This window comes from Telopea speciosissima, unplaced genomic scaffold, assembly GCF_018873765.1.
Source record: "Telopea speciosissima isolate NSW1024214 ecotype Mountain lineage unplaced genomic scaffold, Tspe_v1 Tspe_v1.0571, whole genome shotgun sequence".
NCBI classification, from domain to species: domain Eukaryota; kingdom Viridiplantae; phylum Streptophyta; class Magnoliopsida; order Proteales; family Proteaceae; genus Telopea; species Telopea speciosissima.
The window spans coordinates 3,652-16,141 of NW_025317907.1; the positions used below are offsets into that span (position 1 = coordinate 3,652).

A 12,490-nucleotide genomic window follows, 5' to 3' on the forward strand; every position below is an offset into this window, starting at 1 on the left:
CAGCCCATTAAACTGCCACCATCACTTTGTGAGCCCCAAGTTTGCACACAGGCCTCCATACGGTATTAATGTGTGATGCAGCTGCCTTCGGCGTGATGTCTTCAAACTCCTTCCGAATCTCTCCGATCCGTCCAAGAAGCGGTGTTTGAGGCCTTGGCTTAACAGCCCGGATATCTCAACACTTTGCATTCGAATAGAGGATGAACGACTGATGCTTGCTTCAAGTTCGACCCAAAAGACAAGCTAAAGCTACCTCATCAGTAACCAAGCGCTTACTCTGGAATCGAATATTTGCATTTGATCTGACTTCGATCGAAGAAAGCCTCTGGAATTGGACAGAAGTGGTTTGCCCCTCACCCAGTTGCTTACTGATTGGATGACTTGTAATTCAACAGAAGCTATGGCCCTATATAGAGCGAGAAGAAGGAACAAGACTCCAGTACCCAAGCCTAAACCATTAGGACAAGGCTTTGTAGAGTTGAATCTTTGTTGATACTTCTTAACAAACGAAAATAAAGAAATTGATACACAAGCACAAAAGAACAACTTCGAGAAATTGAGATCAAATATATTATCAGTTGTGCAGTGATACAAAAAGATCACATTTGCAATCAGGTTATGTAAAATGAACAAATAAATAGATTAAAAAAAAAAAACCCAGAAGCAACCTTTTCAATCAAATTAAAACCAAAATTGGCCTTCTATAGGTATATGCACCCTAGGGCAGATAACCATGTGGCTTGTGAACTAATACAAACCCAAGGATCTCACAGTCAATTGAACAAACTCCATACAGTTATCAAAATATAGTTTACTTGTGATGGTTCGAATATAAAATCTTTGAAAACAATCATATTTAATATACAACTACTATAGCTCCACTTACAGGCCCACCTTTACTTCCTCTATGGCAATAGTGCTTGGAACACGGCAGTGGTCTTTCCGACAAGGTGGCTCTTGGTCCTCTATGTCATCCATCCTAACCCCAGGATCAGCTGTCAACACGACTCTTACCCATTCCAAATCATTACCATGCTCTGATTCTGGTACTTTAGCATCCTTCAACTGGTTAACCAATTCCTTCTCTACAGAAAGACTCACATCAACAAATTTTACTTTGGCCTCCCACAAATGAGTCATTGCCTGGTCAATAGCTTGAGTAGTAGATCTTGACATCCTATCAGTACCCTTATGATACGTATCTTGTGCACGCCAAAAAGGGTATGCCCATGGAGGAGGCTCAGGAATTTGTGCATCTCCATTTGCTAATGGGATCCCTCCTCTGGGAAGCTTTTGAGCAGTGGATGTCTCCTTTGTATGGCTGAAAAGAAAAGGGAAAGATAACATGTCAATTGTGGCACAAATAATGCCTATTATAGCACACACAAAATCCACAAAAGAGCCAGCATTTGAACCCTAGATTCAATTAGATTACTAAACTCATAAATACCTTGGACTATCACCTTTCACAACCTCCACGCATATCAGATAAGGTGCCTTTTCCCTAGAATTCAAAAGAACAGCTTCATCTTCAGGTATGTTAACCACTCGATACATCCCCTTCCCCATTGGAAAGCATACTCCTACAATAACATATTGAAATATATAGATGAAAGGGAGCAGCTATAATTTAAATTCCTAGGTAACTCAGTACTACAGACACCGCTTGCAACCAACTAAAATAACTTTAGGGTGAAGGCATAGTAATAGCATTGTGGACATAGTAATTATCGACAATTAGTGATAAGTAATGGTAACACTTAATGCTTAAAACCTGGAACGGACCGCAAAAAACAAGAAAAAGAAATGTCCTCCCCCAATAGAACAAGCAAATCTTTCCAACATTTCTTCATCATAGCCCTCAATACCAATTATCAAACTGTCCTTTGGACTAAACCTAAGCCCAAACATCCTTTTAGAATTTTTACCAACTGCCTGGAAAGCTTCCATTTGCTCGTGACATGGAGTTTAAACTCAAGGGTAACATCAGCATACTCTAGTAATGTCAAGGGTGCATCTTGTTTCACCTAGCAGATAACACCTTTCATCTAGCCCCACTCTACCGCTTAATAGATCAACTAGCTATGAAAAATAACAAATAGGGGCTGTCCTGACTGTCCATGTGTCACACCCATAGACTTGATAATTCCTCCCCTGAAGCCCAACAATAAGGACAAGCAGAGTTGCGGTTGATCTAGCAAATTCATCCACAATCCACATGTTCGTTTTTTTTCCTCCCAAAACTCAACCCTGACCACCTCCTCCAGGGAAATCCCACTTCATGTATCATAGAAACTGGTAATAGGTTCTCCAAGCCTCCAACGTAAACCTCACATTATCCAATTTTTTCCTCCATTATAACAAGAATAATGAATTTAGTTACAGTGTCGCAAGATACTTGGATGAAGCCACTTCTTTATTTCTCTCGCATGTGTAGAGAAGCAAATTAGGTATCTTCCTTCTAAAATGTGTGTCCAATTTCATATATAGGTCATTCTTCAACCAGACATTTTTGTATAAGCATTTTCAAAAGTACTTGATTAAATGTGACAAACAACTCAATTCCAAAATCAAACAGATGCAATGTGACTTCAAGTTGGCATGAATCATTCACAAAGAGTCAAGACCAAAGGGAAATACCTCCGCAATTTCGAGCAGCGGCTATGTGTGAATTGATTTCTGCAAGTGACTAGAAATACAAGATTTAAAATACCAGTAAGAAGACAAATATATAACCAAACAAGAACATCCCAACCCGCACCCCAAAAACAAAAGGCAAATATCAAAAAAGAGAAACTGAGTCACATAAAAAGACTAACAATGCAACAAAAAGTATATACAACCTCACGGAGTGCACTTTTACGATCTTCAATTGGAAATATATCAACCAAACCATACGAAGTTTCACATAGTGATTGAACAAAGTCCAGTGAAACATGATACGTCCCTTTGCGAATCTGAGATGTCATGTTATTGGGAAGTGGAGGCCTTGTATGCAACTTTTCATGACGCTGCCTTGGGGAGCCTGGACGCTTCTGCCAAATTATAAGCACAGCAAGTAACATTACAGGAATGTTATGATCTTCATCCAAAAGATGTTTTTAAGATCCTTTTTTAAGGTATCTATCTATCCCCCCCCCCCCCTCCTTTTCTCTTCTTCCTCTTCTTTTGGCGGCATCAGAATAAGCAAAGCTTAAGTTAATTAGAAAGCAAAAGAGGCAAGCATCAGTTATAAATGCCACCAGTTACAATTACAACAACATCATTATCATTTAAAATGGCACAGTGCAATAAGTTAACCTCAAGAAGAATGCCATCAAAGAATTGTGTAACGAATACTGAATATGAAAGAATCACTGATGCGATTGGAACTTGGAAGTGAAGAATGAAACATGCTCTGGTGTTGTAAAAGACTAAAATAAAAGGTCTAAATATTAGCTCTTAGGGTCTCTAACTTATGTCTCTCTTTGTTCTCTCTCAATAAAATCATTGTTATCTATTGTACCATGGGGTACAATCTGGTTGTAACACGATAGGAGTTTTCCCTGTTGTGGCTTGGTGTTGAGTATATTATTGAGTCTAGGATTTGTTAGTAGTTTAGATTAAATTTAATTTATCTTTGTTTCTGATTCCTTCGAATAAAAGGAATCTTATTTCTAATAGAAGTCTTTGTAATCCCCGTATTATAAATAAAGCTATAGCCCCACTGCTAGATCAATCGACTTTACTTCTCTAGACAGTCCCCCTTTCTCTCCCATCTCTTCTCTTTTTCTTCAGATTCTGGTTAGTTTTATCTTTCGTTACATGGTATCAGAGCAATGAAGAAGAGGGGGAAAAAATACTGGTGTGAAGTTTTAGTGCTGTGCTGATTAAAAAAAAATTACATACATTGTGTTCTCTGGTTTCCCGGTTTGTCCATCGAAGGAGTGTTCTTGACTGCTGCTGCTATCGATTGATTCTTCAAGAGGATCCAGCTTATTGCTATTTACTACTATCCTTGAATATTACTACTGCTGCTATCGTTTGATGTGTTTGCAATCGATTTGCTCCTGCTGTTGCATCTTGGAATCAATTTGTTAGTGTTGGTTGAAGGAGAAGGTTAATGAAGGTTGGTCTGATACTTACCATTGCTGATTTACTGCTATGCTACCCCTGTTTTACGAGTCGTGGTCTCGCTGGAGTCTCCTTGTTATCCAAATCGTGGTCTTCTTCGCTGCTTTCTCCCAAGCCTTGCAAGGTTACCGCCTCTCCTTTCTCCTTGGTTATCGACCCCCTCTCCCCCATGACTTCTTTTATTCTTTTTTTCCTTGGGTTCTTTTTAATTCTTTGTTTATTTATTCTTATTTTGTTTTCACAAATTCGTGTGCTATTTGGTTCCTTTGTCCTTTATTATTTGGGTTTCCAGTTTTGCCCCTCACTCTTGTCTTATCTATGTTGCTATTGCGAATAATGACCAGAGAACATGTGATGCAGGTTCATCATAGAAATTGGCTTATTTCTTTAAAAATAGGCCTAGGGTTGGGTTATATACATGTTGGGCCTTTGTTCCCAAGGGTTTTCTATGTATTAGGCCACTTTAATGAGCCTAAACTAGGGGTATATAGGTTGCATACGGGATTAACCCAATACTTAGTTTATTTTTATGTTTTTTTAATTGAACCGGTTCAAATCGGTTGCATCCAATTGGTTCAATTTAAGTGATCATGTGACAACTTAAGTAGTCATGTGATGTAAGTTGGGTTGTAAGTCCAGCCATGTTTTGAGTCTATTTCCTTTAGTATTCTAGTTTCCTAGTCACTTTAAGTTACCTAATAGGTTAGGGATAGGGTTAGGCCATTCCTTGTTAGTGTCTAAGTCTATTTTTGAGTCTTCTATATAAGTTTGTAAGGGAGGCCAGCATTGAATACGAATTTAATTAATGAAAAGGCTTTTGTTTGCTGCCATAGCTGCTGCTGTGCTCTGTTGAGTGAACCTTGTGAGTAATATCAAGGCTACCTTGTGGGTAATATACTAATATCAAGGTGAAAGGATTGGTGGACTCCAATCGACTCCTTGCATCTTGTAGATCGGGAGGTCCTTCTTCTTATTCAATCGAGCTTCTTCAGGCTGCTATTGCTGCCTTTGAAGGAAATCAAACCAGTAAGTAATTTTAGTTTCCTGCATATATCCTTCCCCTCCATCCATTAAACCTGCAACTCCTACCTCAACTAGGATTCCCCCATAACTCCAGATTTAGCCTTCACTTTCAAACCCTACTTCCAGCCTACATTCCCCACATCACTCCCCACACTCGACCTTAACCCTAGCCCTTAGTCTCCACTATATCCCCTCCATTCCCCCACTCCTTTAAACCTAAAAAACCTACAACTCAATTCTGCCCAACTGCAGAATTTTAGAACCCTTCCAAACCCTAATATGCTTATGCCATTAAGGCCTCCTAAACCTGCATATTAAAGCCATATAAGACCCATTCCCAAATTCCCATCCTAAACCCTAGAATTAACCTAAAACCTAGTGTTGTCCATTTGAACCATCAACCCCTTTTGCTATTGATCCTGTTATCTGGCTCCTATTAGGTCTCCTACCTATCTAGGACTACATTAAATTGGTATCAGAGCTATGGCGGAGGGAAGCTAATGTAGTCCTATATAGGCAAGGCCTAATAGGAACCAGGTAAAATCAGAATTCTGGAACTGTTCATAAGTGTGGGCTGTTTAGGGTAAAATTAGGGTTAAAACTAAGAGTTTGAGTTAGGGTTTTATATAGTAATGATATGCAGGTTTTTAGGAAGCTAATGGTATAGGTTGAATTAGGTTTAAATAGAAAATTAAAATTCTGAAATTCTAGGGTTAGGATTTCAGGTTTTAGGTTTTAGATTCTAGGCTGGAACTAGGATTTAGGATGGGATTTCAGGGCTGGGCTTCAGGTCGAGTTTTACTGGCAGTGAGAGGGTGGTTCGACTGAAGTTTGATTGGGTTTTGATGGCTGGTTAGGTCTAGACAGGTTTTAGGGTTTTAGGTCTTAATGGTGATGGAGGGAATTAGGGTTTTTTATGGACAGTTGAGGCTGCAACTGAGATCGAGTGGGAGGGTTACTGAGCAGGAACTGCGGTTGAAATTTGAGTGTAAACTGATGAGGGGATAGGGCTGTAGTGATTATGGATGAAGCTAGGGTTTATGGGATCGATTAGGGTTTTAATGGAGGAAGGGAATGTGGATCGATTAGGGTTAGGTTGGAAGGTTAGGAGGAGGAGGGGAAATAATAAAACAGTAAATTAACTTACTGAATTGCAGGTTCTTCAATGGCAGTTTGGAGAAACTTGATTGAAGAAGAAGAAGGACCTCTCGATCTACAAGATGCAAGGAGTCGCCGAAGTCCACCAGCCCTCACCATGATATTACTCACAAGGCAGCCTCGATATTACACACAAGGCAGTTCTCTGAGAAGAACAGCAGCAGCAGCAAAAGCTAACAGCAGGAAACGAAATTTTTAAAACATAAACTTGGTGGGGGAGCCTCTCCCACGATTCTTATTAAATAAGGGGCCAAAAGGCCTATTCCTAAATCTATTACAAATTTACAACTTAAATCTCCCACTTAAATCGTGGAGAGGTGGACTAATTTTAAAACAAATTAAAAACTTAAAAGAAAAGACTCATCTACCCCTAATGACTTAAAAACAACTTAAACTACTTAAAATAAAGAAGATTCCCTACTAGCCAATAGGATATAAGAACCTCTTAGCCAATAGTATCACTTCACTTAAATTAGACCAATTGAACCAATTGGATGCAACTAATTTAACCCTGTTCAATTAAAAACACAAAATAAAAACTAAGTATGGAAATAAACTAAACTAAACTAAGGCTCCTACTGAAACCCTAGATTTAGGGTGGCTTCTTCAATTCGAGGAGGCTAGGATCTGCATCAGAAACTCCAACCAAGCCTTGAAAGACCCACCTCCATTCATTTTTAAGACCCGAGTTCGTCTACCCAATGGGAGCACAGCCATATTAATTGTTGATGAGAGGCGACGTAACAACATTATTTCACAATCCGTGGTGGATATGTTGTCCTAGTCAGAAGAGATTTGCATCATGCCTACAGGTTAAGTCTTTGTTGAATTTGAGTGTTCCTCATACTCGGACGGTGCTTGGTGTAAGCCGGTACCATCTCCAAGGAGCGTTATCGCAGTAGGTTGTAATTGGTTGGACGAGCGACAAGGTTGGATTGAACCTTAAAACAACTCGTGTGTCTTACCTGATCGACACCGTCTATACCATTTGTTTACTCTAAAAGGATTACAACCAAAGGTGACCACATCGACTATACAGCCACAAGGACTGCCGAACATGTCAACTCAAACGCAAGTGGCATCGACTGTGTTTGAAGTTTCACCAATGGCGGATGTACCAACAGAAGATTCTACTAAGGCAGTTTGTGTTAATTCAAGAACCGATAGCTAAAGAAATTCAAGTAGACCAAGCTGCACCAGTAGTTGAGATCATAATTGAGAAGCTCGGCCATCAAATTGATGTGGAGGTCCAAAACACAATTGTAGAAGATTCTACTGAAGAGGTATACATTGAAGAGAACAAAGTAGACAAAGCTGAAACAATAGAAGATGAAAAGTTGATTGAGAGCATTCCAAAGGAAAACAATGACCTTCAAGATGCTGTTCTTGAAGAGGTGGAGCTTGTGTCTAATGCATTAGATGAGAAGGTTGCCAACACTGAACGCTCTATGGACGAGACATTGACAGTTGCTACTGATTCAAAGAAAGAACACATAGAGATTGTTATGCCACCATGGTTCTTCGAAGAGCAAGCTCCACACATTAAAGACTTTATCCCCAATGTTCCTGCCTCATCGGAATTTTGTTTGGGGATGGTCAAAGTTGTTGATCACATGTTGATTCCCCCCCATCACTGCAAAATTTGAGGACGAATTTTTTCAAGTTGGGGAGAGTTGATGCAGGTTCATCATAGAAATTGGCTTATTTCTTTAAAAATAGGCCTAGGGTTGGGTTATATACATGTTGGGCTTTTGTTCCCAAGGGTTTTCTATGTATTAGGCCACTTTAAGGAGCCTAAACTAGGGGTATATAGGTTGCATACGGGATTAGCCCAATACTTAGTTTATTTTTATGTTTTTTTAATTGAACCGGTTCAAATTGGTTGCATCCAATTGGTTCAATTTAAGTGATCATGTGACATGGTTAAGTGGTCATGTGACAACTTAAGTAGTCATGTGATGTAAGTTGGGCTGGATTAGGACTCTATAAGTCCAGCCATGTTTTAAGTCTATTTCCTTTAGTATTCTAGTTTCCTAGTCACTTTAAGTTATCTAATAGGTTAGGGATAGGGTTAGGCCATTCCTTTTTAGTGTCTAAGTCTATTTTTGAGTCTTCTATATAAGTTTGTAAGGGAGGCCAACATTGAATACGAATTTAATTAATGAAAAGGCTTTTGTTTGCTGCCATAGCTGCTGCTCTGCTCTGTTGAGTGAACCTTGTAAGTAATATCAAGGCTACCTTGTGGGTAATATACTAATATCAAGGTGAAGGGATTGGTGGACTCCGATCGACTCCTTGCATCTTGTAGATCGGGAGGTCCTTCTTCTTATTCAATCGAGCTTCTTCAAGCTACTGCTGCTGCCTTTGAAGGAGATCAAACCAGTAAGTAATTTTAATTTCCTGCATATATCCTTCCCCTCCATCCATCAAGCCCTAACCTTCATTAAACCTGCAACTCTTACCTCAACTAGGATTCCCCTATAACTCCAGATTTAGCCTTCACTTTCAAACCCTACTTCCAACCTACATTCCCCACATCACTCCCCATACTCGACCTTAATCCTAGCCCTTAGTCTCCACTATATCCCCTCCATTCCTCCACTCCTTTAAACCTAAAAAACCTGCAACTCAATTCTGCCCAACTGCAGAATTTTAGAACCCTTCCAAACCCTAATATGCTTATGCTATTATGGCCTCCTAAACCTGCATATTAAAGCCATATAAGACCCATTCCCAAATTCCCATCCTAAACCCTAGAATTAACCTAAAACCTAGTGTTGTCCATTCGAACCATCAACCCCTTTTGCTATTGATCCTGTTATCTGGCTCCTAGTAGGTCTCCTACCTATCTAGGACTACATTAACATGTTTCCTAGAAAAGTAAGATAATCAAATCCTTCCAACTTCCGAAGTAATCTCAAGTACTTCTAGAGTACCTCCTCACGAGATCAACAATGCAGATCACATAATTTCGAATTCTTAGTATTTTCCATGATATATAAATCTAACGCAATCTGATGCATGCCTGGGTAAAAGTGGATAAGCAACTCAGAGAGAAAGAGCAGTGCACAAAGCAAGAGCAACAAAATTGATGGCCATATTTGTAATCACCAATGTGTTCATGTCACAGCAGAAAATCAATGCTTTAAACAGTTTCACACTGACCTCTTTATGTTTCTTCAAACCAAACAGTTCTGAATCTTCCACAGAACGATCTCGATCTAAAAAGAGCTTCCGGAAAAAACTCTCTGTTCCCGGGCTACTTTCAATCGAGGCAACAGAATTACAGTTTCCGTTAGTTATTGCCGCTTTAACTTCTTCAGGATGAACACGAAATAATCTGCGGATCAATGAAAATTCCGAATGCTCTCCTTCTTCTGCACTATTACCCTTATCTTCAGCTTTGGCTTCTTCGGGATGAACACGAAATAATCTGCGGAACAATGAAAATTCCAATTGCTCTTCTTCTTCAACAGTTGTCCCCTTATCTTCATCATCAACTCTAGCATTCCCATCTTTCTGGTCCTCAAACTTCTCCTTAAAAAATTTTCGGAAGAACCCTTCTTTTTCATCTTCAGACTTAGAACCTGTTTTCTCCTCCGAATCATTTTTACTATCACGAAATAACCTCTTAAAGAACCCCTCAGAGCTCGACATCAGCTCCTCATCCTCATCTTTACTGTCTCTTAGAAGTCTCCGGAAGAACCCATCCTTCTCTGATTCTTCTTCGCCCTTGTCCACCGATTTCCTGAAAAGCAGCACATCCCGGACTTTTGGTCCAGGGATTAATTTCTTGAAGAGCTTATTCTCGTCAGGGGAGGGCTGACTACCCTCTTCCTGCAAAGAGTTGCTTCCTGATGAAGGCGAGAAAGATAAAGATCGTTGGTGTTGGGTTGGGGGTGATGAAGTTAGCGACAACAACCGCTGTTTTGACGAGAGAAGCTTGTTGAGAACTTTATTTTTGCTTATAGGGCTTGTAGAGGGGTTCTGAGGCCGTATGAGGGGGGGCCACTCTCCCATCAGAGTCGCTGCTATCTGGCATTTTTCCTGAATCCTACTGATACCCTCATTATCATCCGAGTCCTCAATTTCAGCCATTAAGAACCAATGGACCTTCAGTGCAATCTGTAGAGATTTGGAGCAAATATAGATGACGAACTTATCCAATGATGGGCTTGTCTTATAAACCAGCATGTAGCAAATCTGGAAGAGATAGCTCTCAATGCCCCACAGCGGAAGACTGTACATGCGGTTACAAAGGTAATCCCGGACTCCTGGGTGATCATGCTTGTAGAGGTAACTGACTGCAATCCATTCACAGAAGAATGCCGAGTCAAAGAATCGAACGAGCCAACCATTCTCCCCTCTCTCCCTAGTCAGATTGGTACGTGTAATCTCACGAGGCGAGTCATCCAATTCCCCCCGATTCAATCCCAGAAGCCGCACCATTATCAATCTACCATCATATACTGCAGTCGGCGCCCAATTGAACGAGAAGCCCTCGTTTTTGTCAAATTCAACCGATTCCCCCTTCTCAAATGCAGACGTATGAACTGCAATGTGATCCTTGAGCCTATTAGAATCCTCCACCTCGAAACCCTAAAACATAAGCTTCAAACGAACTGAAGTCTTTTTCACTTCCTTTTACCTCAATAACTATCATCTTCTGCTGTAATTCAATCTGACGATCCTCTGCAAAGCCTCTGAAACTTGTTTCTTAACCAGAAACCCTAGTTTTGGATCGGACTGGAACCTTGGGATTCTCAGTAAACAAAGAGACCGTCCAACATTGAAGATGCAAGCAACCGAAATTCAAACCGATCGATTCGGGAAGGAATGGAGACGATCTAGGAAATGGGAGGGAAAATTAGCTTACGGATATTAAGATTTCTATCAACTAATAAAAAGCAAAGGAAAAGCCTTCTTATATTCCTTCTTCATCGACGTCGTCTTCCTAAATTGACCTACAATTCTGACACCCTCCAATTCTCCTACAATTCCTCACATGGGAGTGAAATAACCATTTACCCACTGCAATTGAAGGGTGCCAGAATTATAGGAGATAAAAATTCGTCTTCCTCTCTGTTGAGCATAGATGTAACAAAGACAGATATACAGGGACATAAGAGACAATAAATAAAATAAACGAAGATTCATGACGCTAACTTGCGCCCCAGTGCGTCAATCAACCCACTAGAATTTTCCCTCCAAATTGGAAAGAGCCAGAATTACGTAAACTTTTTGGACTCTTACTTGAACTATGTTATTAGGTCTTAGGTTCAATTTTCCCTACTTTCATTTTGATTTATCAAAAAAACAAAAAAACCATGAAACATTGATCTAAGTGTGTAACCATAATAACAATATAACATATCTCATGAATTCATGGCTCGAAATTTGGGTCAATTATCGAACATGTTATCGACAATGTCTCACATGAAACAAAATAAGAAAACAAGAAAGTGATATATCTTTCAAGATGGATCGAATATCCAGAGGTGAAGATGAAACATCCCTCCCAATACAAGACATCACTTCCTTGTTACCTGATTCAACTATCAGTTTGTCATAGCCCTCCAAAATCGATTCTAGCATGCTAACTGGATCGACATAGATTGTTCCATTGTCAGATTGGTTTTTTTTTTTTTTGGGTACATATTGGTGAAAATTGTTGAACTCAAAATTGCAAAGAATTAATGACCAAGATGATTATGATAAATGAACCCAAAACCTCCTTCTACTGTACTCATAATAAAGCTTGCATCACAATTGACCTTAACAAAGTCTTCTAATAGCGCACTCAGTTACCTGGGGTTGTAATCATTTCATATATATGGACTGTAGACATTTCAGAAACTGAAGAGTCCATCCAACTCGTAACCCCCTGTTGGCTAGGGGTTGTAGCAACCGGGTTGGTTATCCTAACTAGCATTCATCTATATATATACATATATGTCTAGAAGCCGAGATCATAGTATCGGAATCATCCATCGACATCACCATCCTCCCGTCTCCTCTAACATAAACATACACATACAATAAGCATGGTAAATACGGTACCAGGATCCACTCCGGCCACACCACAACTCATTTTCCAATCCTAGTGCATCACATGTTTCTATTATAACAATTATAAATATAAATACAGTTAGTATGGCGATACGGTACCAGGATCCGATCCACTCCGACCACACCA

The 12,490-nt window shown here is 39.8% G+C and overlaps 1 protein-coding gene across 1 annotated transcript; it reads right to left on the minus strand.

The window, feature by feature from the left end:
• Nucleotides 1-529: 529 nt before the first annotated feature.
• LOC122648203 (phosphatidylinositol 4-kinase beta 1-like) lies at nucleotides 530-11,241 on the minus strand. The gene is made up of 5 exons (XM_043841455.1): nucleotides 9,460-11,241; nucleotides 2,844-3,035; nucleotides 2,641-2,689; nucleotides 1,451-1,583; nucleotides 530-1,321 (listed from the first exon to the last, which is right to left on the minus strand). The coding sequence occupies exons 1-5, from the start codon at nucleotides 10,741-10,743 to the stop codon at nucleotides 883-885; spliced, it is 2,097 nt and encodes a 698-aa protein (XP_043697390.1). The 5' UTR covers nucleotides 10,744-11,241; the 3' UTR covers nucleotides 530-882.
• Between the last annotated feature and the right edge of the window lie 1,249 nt (nucleotides 11,242-12,490).